This window comes from Protopterus annectens, chromosome 9.part0 (assembly GCF_019279795.1).
Source record: "Protopterus annectens isolate FY-2018-M chromosome 9.part0, PAN1.0, whole genome shotgun sequence".
In the NCBI taxonomy this organism is placed as follows: domain Eukaryota; kingdom Metazoa; phylum Chordata; order Ceratodontiformes; family Protopteridae; genus Protopterus; species Protopterus annectens.
This window is the reverse complement of record NC_056743.1, coordinates 324982218-325002834: the sequence shown is the minus strand read 5'-3', so window position 1 is coordinate 325002834 and position 20617 is coordinate 324982218. Positions and strand designations below refer to the sequence as shown.

Here is a 20617-nt window from a genome sequence, read left to right as displayed (position 1 = left end):
TTTATTTTTTTTTGTTTCAGAATTGGTGATACTAATGTGTACTTCCAAGAAGGAGGAATGTCTTTACCATTTTTAACTGATGTAAAGACATTCAATAACAACAGCAAAGCCTCATTTGATAGTAATTTAAACATTTCTGGGGTGATATTATCTATACCTGGAGCTTTGTCTAATTTTAGCTTATTTACTTCAGCTTTAAGTTCTGTCATTATTTATTTATCTATTAGCTGTACCTGCTCCTCTAATAACCTAACTTTAACATTGTTTTTGAGAAAAGCTTTCAATGCTGAATGTGTTTCTGTTTTCTCATTTTGATTATTAAGTTTATGAAAAAAATAGCCTAAAAGCTTCTAGTATTCCTTCTAAATCAGATACTTTCGTTTTGGTTTCTATATTATGTATTTCCTTGATTTGATTTGTTTTAATAATCTTTTTAGTCCTATTTGCTATTCTTCGTTGGTTTTTAGGGTTCATTGAATAGTAACACAGTTTAATTTTTTCTAAGTTGATCACTGTTTTGTGGTGTTGCATCTGAGTATTTTTTATTGGTATCTTCTAGTTCTTTTATTAAGTTGGTGTTTCCATTTTGTATATCAAGCTTTAAATTATCTACTTTTGACTAATTCCATTAATTCCTTATTCCACTGTTTTTGTTTATTTTTATACCATCCCACTGCTCTTCCATATAGGTATGCTTTCAATGCATCCCATATATATATTTCAGATACATCTTTTGTAAGACTGATATCTAGGAATGTTTGTCTCTCTAATATAAAATTCCTTAAAATCTTTGAGATTTGTTATGTAAGATGGTTTTCTTGTTACTGATATCCTTCTCTTGAAACACAAGTCTATCTCAAACGTTATGGTGTTATGGTCCGAAAATGGACATGAAATTGTCTTGACTATTTAATTTAGAGGTTAAATCCTTTGTTATGTACACTCTATCTATAGTACGTATATAAAAAACACCCGATAGCTAAAGAGAGAGCCTGTAAAACAGAACAAGCAAGGTATTAAATACCAGGTCCTCTCACCACGAAAATGCAAGGTTTCAGTAATGGATCCACGAACAAATTCCAAGGCTCAGTGACAAGTCCAAGAAAATCAGCAAAATCAGGCTAATAAAAATTCAGCAAAAGTCCAATAATAGTGTAGAGAAGAAATTTATTGAGTGAGCGCTTTCGCGTAGCACCTACTACGCTTCATCAGACAATGTAAAATCATATAAAATTCCTGTTTATATATCAGAAAAGGCGCCAAAGCCAGTAATCATAATAGATTAATTAAGTGAAATGCTTTCAATTAGATATAATTAGCTTGAGTTCACATTTAGTTATACGCAGGCTAAAGTAACATTTTCTAGTTTATATAAACAACAGGAAATATCTACTAAATAATGCTATGAAACTCATTCAGATTAAGTTAGACACACATTCAACTATATGTAAGCTAAGATAACATATTTATTTTATATAAATAATAAAAAATATAGGAAATATCAACTGGTTTTTACTATAAATCTCATACAAAAGATGCTATTGAACTAAAATTAATGTGAATAACTAAAATATATCATTATAAATAAAGTATATGAATTAAAAACTTGTGTTAGTGAATGAAGCAACAAGTAAATAAATGCAGAAAGGAATGGTAAAGTAAGGGGAAGAGAAAAGATAGGAAAGAAAGGGGAAAAAAGAAGGGGGGGAGGAAGGGAGGGAGGGGGGAGGAAAAATGAACACATCACTAATATTTGTGCCAGTTTTACCGGTTATAAATAAATATCATTGAGTGGTTAAAATTCATAAAATTGGAACAGGATAAATAAATAAATAAATAAGTGAGTATGTAAATATATATATGCTGAATACATGAATAAATAAATAAATATGCAAAACATCAGATTTACAGTTCTAAAAAGTAGAATATAGTAAATTTATGATATGTATATTTAATATCCATAAAATATCTTTAGGACAAATAATATTAAGCATATAATTCGTAAAAGGACTCATCTGGTTTCTAGAACGGGTTTTATAGATATATAACTATTGATGCCAGGAGGTATGTGGGCACCTAATCGTAAGATCCATTTTAATTCTTTATTACTCAAATGTGTAGTATTATTGCCGCCTCTCTTATTAATAGTGACAATCTCTAAAACTCTAAAGCAAAACTTATGCGAAGGAAATTCTATTATGTGTTTCGCTAGAGCATTGAGGTCATTCTTTCTTTGTATATCATAGAGATGTCCATATATTCTATCCTTCAGACATCTCTTTGTTAGCCCAACATAAAAAGCCTGGCATCCTTTGCAAGTTGCAAGATAGATAAGGTTTTTTGTAGTACAAGTTGCAAAAAACCTAGGTTGAAAGGTATAGTTTAAACTGGGGTGTTGAAACTCTTGTACTTCAGAAATAAAATTACATCTATTGCAGCTATAACAAGGAAAGGTACCCGTTCTTCTGCTATTCACAATAGGTGTAAAGTGTGGAACATGTATATCCTTGCATAATATCCGTTTAAGATTAGAACAGTTTCTATACATAAAATGGGGTTTATTTCCTACAATGATTTTAGTGTCTGGATCCATGATTAAAATCTTCCAATTATTATTATATACCTCTTTTACATGATTCATGTTACTGGTATAATTCAAAGTAATGGCAACATAATTCATTTTTGTATCTCTGTGTTCTGTATTCAGGGGTGTGGAGGTCTTGTAGATTGGTGGTATTTTATTAATAATGCTGTTTTTGATGCAATTGACTAAATCTGGATGATGTTCTAATCTTAAACGGATATTATGCAAGGATATACATGTTCCACACTTTACACCTATTGTGAATAGCAGAAGAACGGGTACCTTTCCTTGTTATAGCTGCAATAGATGTAATTTTATTTCTGAAGTACAAGAGTTTCAACACCCCAGTTTAAACTATACCTTTCAACCTAGGTTTTTTGCAACTTGTACTACAAAAAACCTTATCTATCTTGCAACTTGCAAAGGATGCCAGGCTTTTTATGTTGGGCTAACAAAGAGATGTCTGAAGGATAGAATATATGGACATCTCTATGATATACAAAGAAAGAATGACCTCAATGCTCTAGCGAAACACATAATAGAATTTCCTTCGCATAAGTTTTGCTTTAGAGTTTTAGAGATTGTCACTATTAATAAGAGAGACGGCAATAATACTACACATTTGAGTAATAAAGAATTAAAATGGATCTTACGATTAGGTGCCCACATACCTCCTGGCATCAATAGTTATATATCTATAAAACCCGTTCTAGAAACCAGATGAGTCCTTTTACGAATTATATGCTTAATATTATTTGTCCTAAAGATATTTTATGGATATTAAATATACATATCATAAATTTACTATATTCTACTTTTTAGAACTGTAAATCTGATGTTTTACATATTTATTTATTTATTCATTTATTCAGCATATATATATTTACATACTCACTTATTTATTTATTTATCCTGTTCCAATTTTGATATTTATTTATAACCGGTAAAACTGGCACAAATATTAGTGATGTGTTAATTTTTCTTTTTCCTCCCCCTTCCCCTTCTCTTTTTTCCCCCTCCCCCCCCTCTTTTTTCCCCTTTCTTTCCTATCTTTTCTCTTCCCCTTACTTTACCATTCCTTTCTGCATTTATTTACTTGTTGCTTCATTCACTAACACAAGTTTTTAATTCATATACTTTATTTATAATGATATATTTTAGTTATTCACATTAATTTTAGTTCAATAGCATCTTTTGTATGAGATTTATAGTAAAAACCAGTTGATATTTCCTATATTTTTTATTATTTATATAAAATAAATGTTATCTTAGCTTACATATAGTTGAATGTGTGTCTAACTTAATCTGAATGAGTTTCATAGCATTATTTAGTAGATATTTCCTGTTTATATAAACTAGAAAATGTTACTTTAGCCTGTGTATAACTAAATGTGAACTCAAGCTAATTACATCTAATTGAAAGCATTTCACTTAATTAATCTATTATGATTACTGGCTTTGGCACCTTTTCTGATATATAAACAGGAATTTTATATGATTTTACATTGTCTGATGAAGCGTAGTAGGTGCTACGCGAAAGCGCTCACTCAATAAATTTCTTCTCTACACTATTATTGGACTTTTGCTGAATTTTTATTAGCCTGATTTTGCTGATTTTCTTGGACTTGTCACTGAGCCTTGGAATTTGTTCGTGGATCCATTACTGAAACCTTGCATTTTCGTGGTGAGAGGACCTGGTATTTAATACCTTACACTCTATCTATTCTAGAGTATGTATTATGTCTATGGGAAAAATGTGTAAAGAATAGTGAATCTGGGATAGCATACTCATTTATGTCAACTATATTAAAAGTTTCAACAAACTCAGATAACAACTTTGTTAAAGGTGATCTCTTACGCATAGTTTTAGTATTTGTGTCAGTTTCATTTATAATGCAATTGAAATCTCCAGCTATGATTAAATTGCCTTTGGTATATTGTACACTGTCTTCTAAGTGTTGTTTGGCCACTCTAACACCTAGTCCTGGTATCCAATAAATATTCACTAATGTATATATCATTTAATTGATAGATATTGTCACTAGACAAAACATTCCTGAGTTGTCATGGAACGTGTTTATGATTTTAGGCATAAAGTAGTGTTTTTCCACAAAATTGCTACTCCCCTTCGCTTCTGATTATAGGTGGAACTTACTAGTATTGTATAATTTTTATTTATTTTATTTAAGTCTTCATGTGTAAGATGTGTTTCCTGTAAAAATACTAGTTGCGCTTCACATAGCTTTAAATATCTATAAAGACTTCCCCTTTTGCAGCTATTATTTAAACCATTTACATTAAGAGATATACATTTTGCAATTGGATTTATATTAGCTTTGCTTTTATCCATATTCATATACTCATAACAATGTGTAGATGTGTGTACATGAAGAGAATGACTTGTTCTTTCTTCTACCAACAGTATTACAACAGATTATAGACACCCAATAAAAGTAAATTACAAGATCATAACTGAGAACAATATAAGATAAACAACCACCAAACCCCTCCATGAGAAAACACATCTCATACTTGAATGATCTAATCATTCAAGCGATCTCTCTAAGTCTGCATTTCAGCATCCTCCCCCGGCCCCGCCATACGGTAGTTTTATAATGAAAAGTATCTTATATATCTTTTAAGTATACATGTATCTGTCTTTACAGATTACTTAAATACAGTCTTTATCTATTTTTAATATTTTATAAAACACTAAGGCAACACAACTATACATAGATTTAATACTTAACTATTTGGTTTTGTTTAAATTGTAAAGAAAAATCTTTTATTTTAATATATCTTTTGTGTAGCAATAACGGTTATGCATCTTAAAAATAATATGCTTGCTGTCTATCTCCCTTATAGTGTGAGTGGCATTCATAGGTATCAAATGTATTGTAATGGTCTATATATATATATATATATATATATATATATATATATATATATATATGGGTCTATATGACTTGGTCGACAGTTCATATGATCGACTGTTTATTTGGTCGACAGTTCATTTGATCGACAAGCATTTTAGGTGGGGGGCTTCGCCCACCACACCCCCCAATGTGGGAGGCTGTGCCCCCCACACCCCCCTAACTACATATATCAACTCCAGGGTCACACAACATTGGGGAAGGGGGCAAATGCTTGTCGATCAAATGAACTGTCGACCAAATAAACAGTTGATCATATGAACTGTCGACCAAGTCATATAGACCCATAAATATATATACATATACATACACACACATATACATATATACACACATACATACACATATGCATACATACATAAAAAAAAATGTTAAGCATTATATGCATCAGTTAACCATGCCACAAGTTGATTAAATCGGAAAGTATCCGCAACAGTGAATATAACGTTACATTTGTATTGTCATTTATCAGTAATCTTATAGTTTTCTTTTAAATCAAAAAGTCATATTTTAGTGGTATGAATGCTACTAATTTGTTTTTGGCATTGGTATTCTATAGTTTAAGACTTTATTTCTTAGCAATTCCTACATATTTATTAGTGCCACTGGCATATTTCATCGCTAGTGTACCACATATGTCATATGTCAAATAGCAACTCATACTCCTTATGATATTGCAGGATTTATCTGCAGGGTTATAACTGTAAGGTTGGAAAATATGAGAAGCAAAGTAGGCTTTAAATATGCTATAACACAATTGTTTGGTACTTATTACTGTCAACTCTTCTACATACACAGGAAAAGATAACCTTATATGACCATCAACCATTTTCCTTCATTTTTCTCTTCATCCTTCTAGTCTCCATTTTTAATAAATATTTGTTTCTATTGTGGCTTCTCTGAATTTAGTGAGGATACTCCATATCATATTATAGATAATATACAATGTTCAAACAGAGAACATGCCCAATATAGAGACATATTCTCAACTCAAGTGGTCCACACCATATATTTATAACACTGCAGTCAGAAATATACTAATGAATATGCAATAACTAGCAGCTTTGCAGCATGTGTGTCTCTCTAACAAGTACATACCTATAGGATAGTAAAAAGAATAGATAGCACGATCTTGTTTCATAATTAACAAATGCACACAGCCTGGTATTTACTTTCATAGACAGAAATTAGACCTGTTACTTATATGCATATCAGGTACCAACAGCAATACGTTAGTAAATGCCTATGCTATTCAAATCATATTTTAATGCTGATTGATATGAGATGTAGCTGACAATGGCTTTAGCGTTTGTGATGTTATATAATATATATTCAGTATTATAAGTAAAAGTATGTTGCATGTCTTATTTGCAATCTAAGGTTCAAGGATGATCAATTTAGACATACAACACAATCTCTTTAGCCTTGGTTATATAATGGGAGTTACTGTGTCTCTACACAACCATTCATTTTCAGTGAGGATGTTCAATATTAATATAACTTGCCTTTAATAAAAGCATACTTATAATTCGGCAGTTCTTTCCTATATATATATATATATATATATATATAAATATATAAAACAATATCATAAGCAAGACTGAGATTTTTTCTTGCTCATTACTGCTTAATGATTGTGCTACTTGAACAATTTAATATTTACAGAGTATCTTGATAATTAAACAGCAACTCCTTTTTACCCTTAAAATGCCTACTAACACATAGCTACATTCATGAACCTTAATTGACTTACTATCTTTAAGGTTGAGTACACTAGCTGCAGTGTGTTTACAAATAGGTTATATAGTTCCAGTCAAGGACTTAAATATATCCTTTTTTTATAAAATTAAGTTAAATTATAGTAATTTACATGGGTGATCTTATCAGAAAAGATTATAATAAAGTCTGTATGTGTTAACTATTCATACAGTTTCTTCCAAGTGATGTACTTATTTTTAAGCTTTGTGTGCTGTTTATGTGTACAATTCAAAATGAATAACAAATATTACAATATAATAAAACGTCATGTATGTGTTGATACCTTCTAAATTCATTAGGCACTTCAGTGTACTTTTAATATTTGTTAAAACTGTAAAAGCACTTTGCCATCTCATAAATAGTGTGCTGGTTACTTTAAGTAGCTTAGGAGCTGACACCACACCCATACTGTCTTGTTTTAGTGCTGACATCACTCATGACTGTTTACTTTCATTTTGTGCTGTTAGAAGGTTTAACACACTGTAATGGATTCTAACTGAAGAACCTTCATTCAGGGGAGGTAAAATAAGAGTTCCCAACTCGTGACCATGGCGGGAAGACAAACAAAGTAAGTGAAGTTTTTAGGGCTTTTTTTAAACTGAACACCAGCTCATTAAACTTCTATTAGTTTTCTTAACATTAAGGGCAGATATACAAGCCAAACAGTTGTTTGTTAGTCAAAAAGGCACTTTTAGCATCAAAGAATAGATAATTAGTTTTCAAGGCACTTTTTGACAGTTATTACCATCAGTTTTTATATATTATGTGTATTAAATACATCAGTTTAGATATTTCATGCAGCTTAGTGTAAATAATATAAAAAGGAATCATGCTCATTTAAACACACCACATTAATATGTCAGTGTAAATGCATCATATTCTATACTAGCAGTAAAAGGCAGGTAATTTATAAATGAACTATCTAAACATCATTTAGAGTTAGAAAAATCATGACTAAGTATTTACACTGTAATAGAGAAAGATATGTTACCTTGCTTAAAATGTCCTGCTTATCTTGTATTTATATTGTTTCAAAGACTGACACTGTGTAAAGCATGAATGCTTTCAAAGAACTTTTTTGCCTTACAGAGCAAATAGAAGACAATAATGTTTGTGTTTTTCATATGTCTTTTATCGTTTCTTCTTCTTGTCAGCAGTGCTCCATTCATTTTTTTCTAAGTGACGCTTAACCCCAAATTGGGAGAAATCCATTTCTTCCACATTATCCAAGGTTTTATTAGCTGAAAGATAAGAAACTGTTGCTGGCAGAGTGTCAAAAGTTTTAAGACCTTCAGTAAAAAATATTTTTATTCTTGCAGGGAACAGCAAGTGGACTTTAAGTTGTCTTTTATTCAATTCCTTTATCAGAGGGAGACATTCTTTTCTTGCAGTTGTAACTCTAGCAGAATAATCATTATCAAATCTGATTATGTTGTCTTTGTACTTAACTGGAGAAGTTGACCATGCTGTTTTTAAAATAAGTTCCTTGTCCTGTGATAAAAAAACTTTACTATTATTGATCTCGGGTGATTTTTTGATTTGATGGTTGATGAAGCAGCTCTTAAGGATCTGTGGGCTCTTTCAATTCCATAAGAAAGAGCTTCAGGCAATTTTAAAACTTCTGGTAACCAGGTATTAAGGAAAGTCACCATGTTATCTCCCTCTGTTTTCTCTAGTAGCCCACAGATGCAAAGGTTATTTCATCTGGACCTGTTCTTTAGATCCTCTATTTTATTTTGTAATGAAGCATTTTGTTGTGATAAAATATGTAGCTGAAGATCTTGTTCTGAGAGTCTGCCCTCAGTATCATTTAAGGATCTCTCTATGTCAGCTATTTGAGACTTCTGTTGCGTCATTATTTCTTGTAGTTGCTGTATTTGTTTTGTAGATCTCTCCTCAAAAGTGTCCAGTTTGGTATTCATTTTGTCAAATTTCACTGACAAGTCTTGCATAGCATTTAATAAAGACTGTATCTCCTTTTTCATCGTTTGGTCCTGTGTGGTATGCTTAGAAAAGCTCATTTTCAGTAGATTCAGATACCTTCCTTCTTGTTTTTGACAGGAAAAATAATGTTTAAAGCCAAATTTTTTGCAATGTAGACTTCTAGTGATATTAGTAGAAGTAATTCAACAAAATAGGTTTGTCTACAATATCTAGTTTTTAAAAAATTCCTGTCAGAAATATCTTTTGAGTGCAGAGCTGAGAAAAGATGCTGCCAACCAGTCTACATCCTAGCCACACCTATTAGATACTTCTGATGTATGGAAAAGCAACTTTAATCCTACCTTTTTGAATGAGAATATAAAAAGTTTTTCTGCTATGCTTAACTTTGCTGTTGAAGGTGTACGTATGAATTTTTGTGCTGATAGAAATATTTCTTTTAATCCGACTACAGCTGAATGGCTAGCATTAAAAAATATGAATCACTGACGTGGCTTGGTGGTTAAACCCTCAGATACAGGTCATAAAATTGTACTTATCCAATTTACTCAGTATAAGAAAATGTGTGATGATGATGAAAGTGTGCATAGAAAAGTGATGAGTAATGAGTATGACAAAGCATTGAGGGACTTTCATGATTTAATCCATAAGGGTTTTAGGTTAGGATATTTTTCCAAGGAAGACGTGGAAAGGAATTTTACTGCACAAGGTTGCTCTATAGCTAGATTTTATTGCCTTCCAAAAATGCATAAGAATGCCACCCCAGGTCGCCCTATAGTGGCTGCAACTAACTATTTTTTACATAATGTGGGTTTATTACTTTATAAATACTTGTTGAAACCTGTCATAAAATTAGAATCATATATTTGTGGTTCCTTTGGCGTTTTTAGAAAAATTAAGTCATTTGAATGGAATACAAAGAACTATTTGCTTGTTATGGATGTAACAAGCCTATATACACATTAGTCACCCATTGGGTATAGAGGTAGTATTTTATATTTTTTGGGAGATAATCCATTAGTTAACTATTAATAATAGTATATTTTTTTTTATTGGAAAACTAGCTACATTCCCACAAGATTGCAGGCAAAGAACATTTGGAAATAAGTCTGGTTTCTAGGTGGGTGATGTGTAGTTGGTGAGCACTGGTATGTGCACATTAAACTGCAAAGGTCATGTGGCAAATGTTTGATTTTACAGCTTGTGTATACTTGTCTCTACAGCTTTCGGCAAGGGAGCATGTCAACGTTTCAGGAGATGTATACATTTCCGTCCGCATTTTCATGTTTTGTGTTTTATTGTTATGTTATGCACTTTGTTTTTATTTCATTCTTGACACACACACACACACACACACACACACACACACACACACACACACACACACACACACTGAAAAGTCAGCATTAAACTAGATTTTGTTTTCGTTTGGACTGGAAATTGCTTAGCAGATAACCTGGACATTATATGATTGACTTCAATACTTGGCTTAGTTTCTGGTGTGTTTCCAGGGGGATTCAATATTGGTCAGCATGGGAGTACAAGAGTATCAGACCATATTACTTAGCAAATGATGGTCTGCACCTGTGTTCGTGTATTTGATATTTACTGTTTATTCCACACGATTTTGTGATGTAGACAAACAATTATATGACGACTCATTTCTCATTGCTTGGTATGCTGCTAACAAGTAGGTGGGAGGATGGGCTCAATAATTTGTATACTGTTTTTGTTGAGTTATTGAATGGCAGAAGACAAGCTATCTAGTTTATTTCTGCTTGTCTTATTATTAATATGATTATAGTGAGTAGTTGCCTGAGTGAGAAGTTTATTACAGAGTGACTACTGACAGCATGGAGCTACCATATTTTTAAGCATTTCTCCTGGCTTTGTTAGTCATGTGTGGAAATTAGGTGGAATTTAGGTGGGAGGAAGGGCACAGTAATATGCAAGTGTTATACTGTTTGAGTGAGTATGGCCTTATAACAGATTATGACTGTGTTGCATAACACCTGCAGAAGGTAATATAATGAATCCCAGCAATTATCACCTGTGTCTGGCCATGCATAACTTTGCAAGTCATTAGCACAGTGCAGTTACAATATATTACTGAGTCATTGTCACTTTTCAGGTCAAACTGTCAGCAGCTGTCACTGTTATTCACATAAGTAGAAGTTGTTATCACATTGATGAATGCACAACTCACATTTGGCTCTTTCTCCACTTGCAGTGATTGCAATACACCCCCACCCCTCCACACTACTTTCATTTATGTCATATATACAATTTCAAGACATGTAAGCAGTCTAGGAGGAAAAATGTAGACATTACATCTTAAATTGCTGTTTTTTCATGAGAAAGTGGCTGGAATAAGAGGATTTGTGGTGTACTGTATGAAGAATTTGAATATATATGTATTATTATTGACTGCCTTGCATCCTCTCATTTGTCAGAAAATCATAAATTGTTTTTAACTATAAGGCAATGACAATATCCAACCTCATATGTTGTATTTCTTTGCGACTATTCTGCACTGCTGTGGTAAAATATTTCCTGTGCTTTTGAACTATGAAGTCATCCTGTTGAGTTACTGATTATAGTCTTGCTCTTTTATTTAGCATTAAATATATTGATACCTCCCTTTGTGGGTGAGATACCAGAGGCATATTTCACCTGTTAAGACTATTTGCATATCTGTTTGGGGAGCTACCCAGGGTGTCAAGTAGCTGGGGACATATATATATATATGTGTGTGTGTGTGTGTGTGTGTGTGTGTGTATGTAGATATATATAGATGTGCCTCTGTGCAGGTATATTACATCAGAATGTTGTATATCATTGTTTTTCAGGCGTGATTTCAAGTGTAAAGCAACACTGCCACCACCAAAGATGCCATCTGTTGAGGAGAAAGCAAGCAGCATTTACCTGTTGGGTGAGGAAACTGACTGTGATGGTTGTAGCAGTGGTTCAGACAATGGTATGCACCTTGATGTACCACATAATGCCAACCAGAGTGAGGATGATGATTATGATTCAGAGGATGACATTCCACTCGCACGTCTGCGTGAAAAGGCCATTGCCTGTGATAAGGATGATGCCCCTGTGCCTGCCATTCCTGAAAGACCACTACGAGTTGCCAAAGCAGACATGACCAGTAATTATGACACTGACCATGACAGTGAGGATGAGGTGCCACTTGCACACCTAAGGAAGGTGGCCACACACAATGGCCACCAAGTGCATTCAGAGTATGACACAGACGATGACTTGCCTTTATCTGTGTTCACGAAAGCACGTGGTCTGACTGACATAACTATGCAGTCCTCCACAGTGCATGGCACTGTGCATGATGTGGGAAGTAGTCCAGAGTACGGTGATTGTGATGGAGAAAATCCTCTAGATACGAGTCCAAGTAGCTCCTTGTCAGAGAATGATATGGGTGTGCCTCAGCAGGGAGCATGTGTCAGCAGTTCACTACCAACTGCAAGCAGTACAGTTGCTACTGGCATTGAGAGAGAGCACCATCTCTCAACCCTTCAGCCCTTCCCACTCCCAGATGTTCCTTGCGACTCAGTCAGGTACGCTGAGCATACCCACCACGTAAGATTACGTGGGAATGGGCACATGTAAACAGAAAAGGCAGAGGTAAGGCAGACTGCTGACACTGAAGGAGGTCATGAGACCATAGTGGTATCAGCAGTCTGCGTGGGCAACCAGCACAGCTATGGGACACAACAGATAACCAACATCTGGAGCCCCATGCTTGTCCTTGGCATATTAGTGGAGCGGCGGTCCTTACCCTGCTTTTTCTCTTTACATGTGCCCTGGCTGTGCACCCTTGTCAGTGTCCACCCATGCTTTATTTCAGATAAGGTAAGACTGTCTTCTGTCTTTGGTATCACCGCGGAAGATGTTCACCTGTTCAGAACGGATGGCATTCACCTGAGGATTCATTTTGAAGACAGTATTGCTGGTTCTAACATGGTAAAAGATTTGTGCCTGTATGTTTGACACATGTGCAGATATCAAAGTTTGTTTCGGACTTAACATGCAGCTTGTGAGAAGAATGGAAAACACCCATGACCAAGTTGGACCAATATAGTAAGTAAAACACTATTATGAAATGTGTTGTATTGTGCTTTGTTTTTCAAAGAGGTAAAAAATATGCACAATATCAGCATTCCTTGCCAAATACTTAATAATGACTTTGATATACACTATCAACATTTATACTGTAGGAAAGGTCAGTGTCTGCTGAACAACTTTCACGTTTACATTTTTAGTCTAGCACTTGTATTTAAAGAGTTATGAACATTTGTTTTCTGTATGGTTTTATAAATGGATTTTCTGAAAATGAGCTCAGGCTGCACTGTTGTTCCTATGGTGGAATTAAGCAGGCAGCTTTTCCTGAGCTGCTCCGGAGTGAATGAGTTAATGGACTATAGAGGCATTTATGACATTTTGGTAAAATACGACAGGGAAGTTAAAAGGAATATGGCAAAAAAACTGATTTAGTTAAAATAACGATAGAACAAGAACCTAAGACTAATGGACTAGCAAGCAAAATATACAAGGCCCTAATCAGAGATAAATGGGAAAAAGTTAAGTAACAGAACTGGCAAGATAAAACTGGTAACCCCCCCCCCCCCACACACACACACACACACACACACATATTAAAATGGGTAAGATATTGATCTAGCCCCTAGAAGAGCAATTAAAAAAAAGAAAATTTTAAATCCTTGTATGGAAATGTCACCAAACATTTTACAGCAACAGCAGACAGACTCCACAGGATGTTTCCGGGGGTTAGAGAAACATACTGGCGGTATGAGAGAAATATTAAGGAGGTTGGGAACGTATCTTCCTGAAGTGTGAATAACTTTAATTCATGAAAGACTTAATAGCCTTAATTGAGGAGTTAGCAGGCAGGTTTGTCCTGGTCAGAAGGGGGAAGCAACCCTTTCTGGATCAATTTTTATTTGTTCATTATTAGGAACATAGGCCAAAACCCTTACAAGTTTCACGTCAATGAGAAGAGTTCTGGCCCCAAGCACTCCTCTCAGATTGTGACTGCACTGGGATGGAATTCTGTGACCACATTTCCCACATTTTTAAAAGCTTTTTACCCTAGGACTTGCTCCATTAATTTAGAATCTGCAACAAATATAATAAATCCGCATTTAATTTTGGCAACTGTGTGTGAAATCTCTGCAGATATTGGTAAAATATTCAACAATGAAAAAGCAAAGGGAACCAGTAAAGGCATACCAAAAAAAAAAAAAAAAAAATGGAAAAAAATACACTGAGACCGGAGGCCTCTTCGGTCTTGTCATTTTAAAAGTGCCAGTTGCTAAGCAGAAGGTGTTAATAGGAGCAATAGAAAATGTAACTAAGAATACAGTCTCTGATAGCAAAGAATTATGTAGATGAGTGAAAAAGTTCAGAATGTCACACTTGGCTGAAGATACATGGATCATGACTTGTTTTCCTACGTACAATGTGAGATTTGAGGCAAGGTGATGGGTAGATGCATTGTGGAAACTATGAAGAAGCTTGAGGTGGGAGCAGTTAGCAAGGAAATGCCAGATATGATCTGTGAGGTAGCTAAATCTCACCAGTTGAATCGGACAGATGGGATGAAGTGTGAATAAATGGGAATACAAACCAAGTCTAAGTTTGTGGTATCTCACACTACTCTGTCTACTCTGTGGTACAGCAATTTGAAGTCGGGAGGAAGGGGTGACGTTTTTCCTGCAAAAAGTGCTTTAAAAATGTAGGAGAGATTTTCAGAACTTAGTGGTCTGTTTGATTTGCATTTTAATTTCTGAAGTGGTGGGATTTAGTGGACTAGGCCTCATTTCTGACTGGAAGACCCCACTTATCAAGCCTGCCAGTAAATGCAATCTATTTAGCATTACCCTTTACTCTGTAGATGTCAGTTCTCTACAGAATAGGAAACATGGTGGCCCTTTTCCTGGAAGGTCTCGATCCCTAGTGCTAGCACCTTAAAACACACACTGTGCTAAGGACTAAGGAGGGTCTCAGCAGTAGCGCTTGCCAAAAAAAAAAAACTCTTACACAGATGGCATAAAAGAATGTGCCATCATTTCCAGTGACATCACCCAGGTTACTCTTGGCAGAAGAGGCTCAACTATCACACAGCCCCATCCAGAACATAATACAATGGATGTTGGCACTAAAATTACTCTAATTCCAGACAGAAGTCTCCCATCTCTTACGGATTTACAAAGATGTGGAACCACATCATCTGGCTTGCTCTGATGGTGGAACAGTCTCTGTAGTCCCTCTGAGCAATGCGTCAGTGTTTTAATCTATTCCGAATAACAGGATCCCCTGGAACCTTAGGATCACCTTCCTAAAAGGACAGTGAGAAGGGAGGCACATTGTCTTATCCCTAGTTCCAGCAAAGGACTGCACGGAATCACCAGAAGCACTATTGATGAGCAAACAGCCAGTGTAATAATAGGTGTTAGGCAACCGTGCACTAGCACTTGTTATGGCAGGTTTGTGTAGGGTGTGGCTCTGGCATCAAATCACCTCAACATTTTCTGACTTTTCTAGGAGCAACTACCTTGTAAACAATGGCAAACAACTAGGATAACCCTTAAATGAGGGTGGCCCTGGTCTACAAAATGAATCCAGCCTCTCAGGCTACTGGGACAAAGATGCTCTTAAAATTCTGCAGCATAAATCATCGTGTATATGGTCTTGAGGCAAAAGGGCCAAACTACAACTCATGGATAAAGATCTCTCCAGGTGACAGAAAAGGAGCTTAAGTTTAGCTGGTAAAAGAAGGAAAAGCATAAAAAACAATCTGAATAGTGCAGGTACAAAACAGATCTGGAGAGTACAGGGTAGAATGTTTCACTATCATTACAGTACCTAATGTCAAGATATGCTTTAGATGGAGGAACTACAGACAATGCTGAAATGGTACAAGACAGGAATATAAGCAGAGGTAAATACAAGCAATTATTCACTGCAGGTTTTCAGTCACAGCCATATTCCTAAATTTCCAGCAGTAGCTTGGCATACTGATCATGCAGAAGATAAGTTTATACCACCAAACTAGCACAGAAGATGAACACTGATGCTTAAAAGGCCCATGAAAAAGAGTGTTACCATACTGCAGATCAGAACATGAGGTTTACCTTCTAGGTGGTTGCGTGCAATGTACTTTAACACTTCATCCAGCAGGACGACTGGGGCAGAAATCTTCAAAACCACCACCCACTGGGGCCAGCTCAGAGGAGTCACTTGGAAAATGAGCTGCAATAAAAAAGTGCAAGATATGTTAGACTACAGTTTTGATTTTGGTATTAATTTCTCAATACTTAAAAAATGTAAATGTCAGTGAATTCTTTCATGCAATACTCAGATTTTCTCTTAAGATGATTTTCCAGTTTTTCTTTAATAGTGGGATGAAAGTTGAGGGCAGCTACTTCTCAAAATATACTTGTTCCTAAAGGATGCTTTCTGTATGGATGACATACTAGTTTGTGAAACTCATAATTCTGAAGGAATTCCAAACTCAAGGCTAAAAATGACAGAGCCTACTGCCACAGTGAGGATTTTAAAAGCCCCATATGCTCACTACACATGGTACCCTTACTGCTTAAATCTCACACACACACCAAACATGGGGTAAATAAAAAGTACAGTTTTGTACCTACCATAAATGTAGATGTCCGATAGATATGCAACTGCAGTCATAACATATAGGTTTGTCCTGCCTCAGGCAGCCCTCGGTCGTCCGGATTCCAAAGTCTGGGTCCGACGTCGGCTGATGTCGCATTTCTCTCCGACGTCAGAGCGGCTGGAGTACATAAGCATCAGCCGACGCCATTTTCTTCAGTGTTTCTTGCCCCAGATGCCAGGTGCCCTCCAAGGAAGGCTGTAATCAAACTGGAAGACAAAAACAGGATTCCAGACAAATAAGTAAGCAATAAACAGATACACCATAACATATATCCCCAGCTAAGAGAAACAGGGATAGGAGTGGACCCAAGGCATAGAGGGGTATGGAGGGAGGGAAAATCCGACTGCAGTTGCATATCTATCGGACATCTACATTTATGGTAGGTACAAAACTGTACTATGTCCTTCAAGAATGCAACTGCAGTCTAACATATGGGTTGAATACCATAGCTTAGCTGGGGGAGGAGGAATGCTCTAGGAAAGAGATGGTGTGGCAATCAAACCCTGCAGGACTGCCGAAGCAAAGCCTGCTCTGGATCTGGAATATAAAGGGAGATTGTAGTGTTTGGAGAATGTATGCACGGAGCTCCATGTAGCAGCTTCTAGAATGTCTTTTGTAGGCACCCCTCTTAAGAATGCTGTAGAGGTGGCTGTAGCTCTGGTGGAGTGTGGTCTGACATTGGCTGGAACATTCTTCCCATGGAAGGAATAACAAAATCTGATGCAATGTCCAATCCATTTTGAAATAGTCCGTTTGGAAATTGCTTTTCCTTGTACTCCAGGGGCGCAAGCTACAAAAAGCTGATCAGACTTCCTACTGGTCTTGGTTCTGTCCAGGTAGTAGCGAAGTTGTCTGTGAATGTCCAAGGTATGCAACAGTCTTTCCCCTTTACTCTCAGGATTGGGGAAGAAAGTAGGCAGGTGAATAGCTTGATTTAAAGAAACCCTAGATACCACCTTTGGCATAAAAGTAGGGTTGGTTCTTAAGGAGACCCTGTCTCTGTGAAAGATTATGAACGGTGGTGTTGCCATTAGGACCTGTAGTTCCGAAACCCTTCTTGCTGAGGTAATTGCCAACAGGAAAGCTGTCTTCCATGATAAAAATTGTAAGTCCACTGAAGCTGCTGGCTCAAAGGGAGGTAGAGTCAGTTTTTCTAGGACAAGGTTGAGGTCTCAAGCTGGCACTGGAGCCTTTCTTGGTGGCTTAATGTTCTTGATTCCCCTGAGGAATTGCCTTAACAAAGGATGTGAAAACACAGGCGGATCAGTGTTATATCTAGCTGAGATAGCTGAAGCATGTATCTTTATTGAAGAATATGAGAGTCCATTCTGTAGCATATCTGCCAAATATTCCAGGATGAGTGGGATATTCAATAATGATGCATCATGTCCCTTGCTGGTATTCCAACTGCTGAATCTCTTCCATTTTGCTAAGTAAACCTTTCTGGTGGGTGGTCTTCGAGCTTCTGTTAATATCCGCTGAACTTCCTTGGAGAGAGATAGATTGAGGTTATTCATGGGATCTCCCAGGCTGTTAGCTGCAGTGTCTGAAGGTTTGGATGCACTGTTTTGAAGTTATGTTGTTAAAAGTAGGGGCCATTGGGGAAGGGCCCACTTTTTGTTGTGACATATGCTCAGTAGTAGTGGGTACCAGTGTTGTCTTGGCCAGTCTGGAGCTATTAGGATCCCCTTGGGCCTCTCTGTTTTGATCTTTAGTAATACTGTGGTCATCAGTGGCAGAGGTGGGAATGCATAGATTTTTAGAAAGTTCCAGTTGAATGAAAGAGCATCTATTTTCCAAGCTTGTGGATGGTATGTCCTTGAACAGAATTTTTGTAGATGATGGTTGAGGTGGGAGGCAAATAGGTCTACTTCTGGCCTGCCCCATGTCGAGGTGAGTTGTGTGAAGATTTTCAGATGTAACCTCCACTCGTGTGGATCTATGAAATTCCTGCTTAGGCTGTCCGCCAGCACATTGTCTTTGCCTGGAACAAACTGGGATTGCAACTGTATGTTTAGGCTCAATGATTTTTCCCAAAGACTCATTGTCAGTCTGCAAAGTGGGTAGGAATGGGTGCCCCCTTGCTTGTTTATGTACCACATCACAGTGGTGTTGTCTGTCCGTATCAGTAGATGGCCTTGCTGAAGTTGTTGTTGAAAGGCCTCGATGGCATGCATTACTGCCAGCATTTCCTTTTGGTTTATATGCAGATGTGTTTCCTTTGGAGACCATTGTCCTTGTATACATCTGCCCTCCATGTGCGCCCCCCATCCAAGGTCTGAGGCATCTGTGGTCATGGTCTGTGTTATCTGAGGTTTTTTGAATGACATACCTGTGTTTGCCTGGCTTACCGAGGCCCACCATAGGAATTCCTTTTGTAGGCATGGAATGAGCGGTATGGTTGTCTCTAGGTTGTTGCTGTGCTGAGACCATAGGCTTTTTAGGTACCATTGAAGCTTTCTCATGTGTAGTCTTGCTAATGGAACCAGGAGAATGCAGGATGCCATGTAACCCAGGGCCTGTAGGAATCCCCTTGCAGTCATCTGGGTGAGTTTTGCCAAACCTTTGAAATAATGAGTTAACTTCTCTTGCTCGTCTTCTGTCAGGTAAGCCATTTGAGAGGCTGTGTCTAGATTGGCTCCTAAGAAGGTTATTTGCTGGGATGGCTGAAGTATTGACTTTTGGAAGTTGACTGTGTATCCCAGAGCCTGTAGCAATTGTATGACATAGTTCAGGTTTTTTGTCAAAATCAATTTGTCGTCCGCTTGTATGAGGCAGTCGTCCAGGTATGGGTAAATTTGTATTCCCTGGAGCCTGCAATGAGCAATTACTGAAGCCAGGCATTTTGTAAATACTCTGGGCGCAGTAGATAAGCCAAATGGCAATGCTGAGAATTGATAATGCTCTGGCCCTGCAAGAAATCTGAGGTATCTTCTGCAGCTGTGTCTGATAGGGACATGCAGGTATGCCTCCTTGAGGTCCAGAGTAATCAGCCAAGACCCCTTGCCCAGCATGGGAAGGAGTTGCTGTAGAGTCAGCATTTTGAACTTTGGTACTATGAGAAAAGTGTTTAATGCGGACAAATCCAGTATTGGTCTCCATAGAGTTCCTTTTCTTGGAACAAGGAACAGTCTTGAGTAAAACCCCTGGCCTTGTTCTTGTTGTGGAACTCTTTCTATTGCTTTGATCTGAGCAAGCAGAGAAATTTGCTTGATAGCCTCTGCCCTCTGGTTTTGTGGTAGGTTTGGCATGCCTTGTTTTCTTGGTAAGGTATGAAAGTGGAACCTGTAACCTTGGTCTATAATGTCCAAAATCCATTTGTCCTTTGTCAATCTGTGCCAATTGTCTGAAAACAGAGATAATTTTCCACCCAAGGGAGATTCTATTTGCTCCTTGGTCAGCGGAAGTAGAGGAAAGTCATTGAGATTGTCCCTGTGGGGCAGGGGAGACCCCTGTGTCACTTCTTTGGTTTGCTGGTTGCCATTGTCGTCCCCTGTAAGAACCTCTGTATTGTCCTCTTCCTCGGCCATGCCTGTTTTTACCCCCTTTGAAATCTTTCAGGATTAGGAAAGGACCAGTTTTGAGAAGGCCAATTCCTGCTGAATTTGGGTGGCTGAACCTGGAGGAAATCTTTGACCGCCTGAACTGATTTTGCTTTTTCCTCGATGGACTTTAACA

The 20617-nt window shown here is 36.7% G+C and overlaps 1 protein-coding gene across 1 annotated transcript in view; it reads right to left on the bottom strand.

Annotated features, from left to right (window-relative positions):
- Positions 1-20617, bottom strand: part of ATP2A3 (ATPase sarcoplasmic/endoplasmic reticulum Ca2+ transporting 3) — a 1260930-nt gene that overhangs the window by 18834 nt on the left and 1221479 nt on the right. The window contains exon 20 of the mRNA XM_044082905.1: positions 16392-16509. Within this exon, the coding sequence (XP_043938840.1) occupies positions 16392-16509 (118 nt within the window). The remainder of the gene's footprint in view (positions 1-16391; positions 16510-20617) is intronic.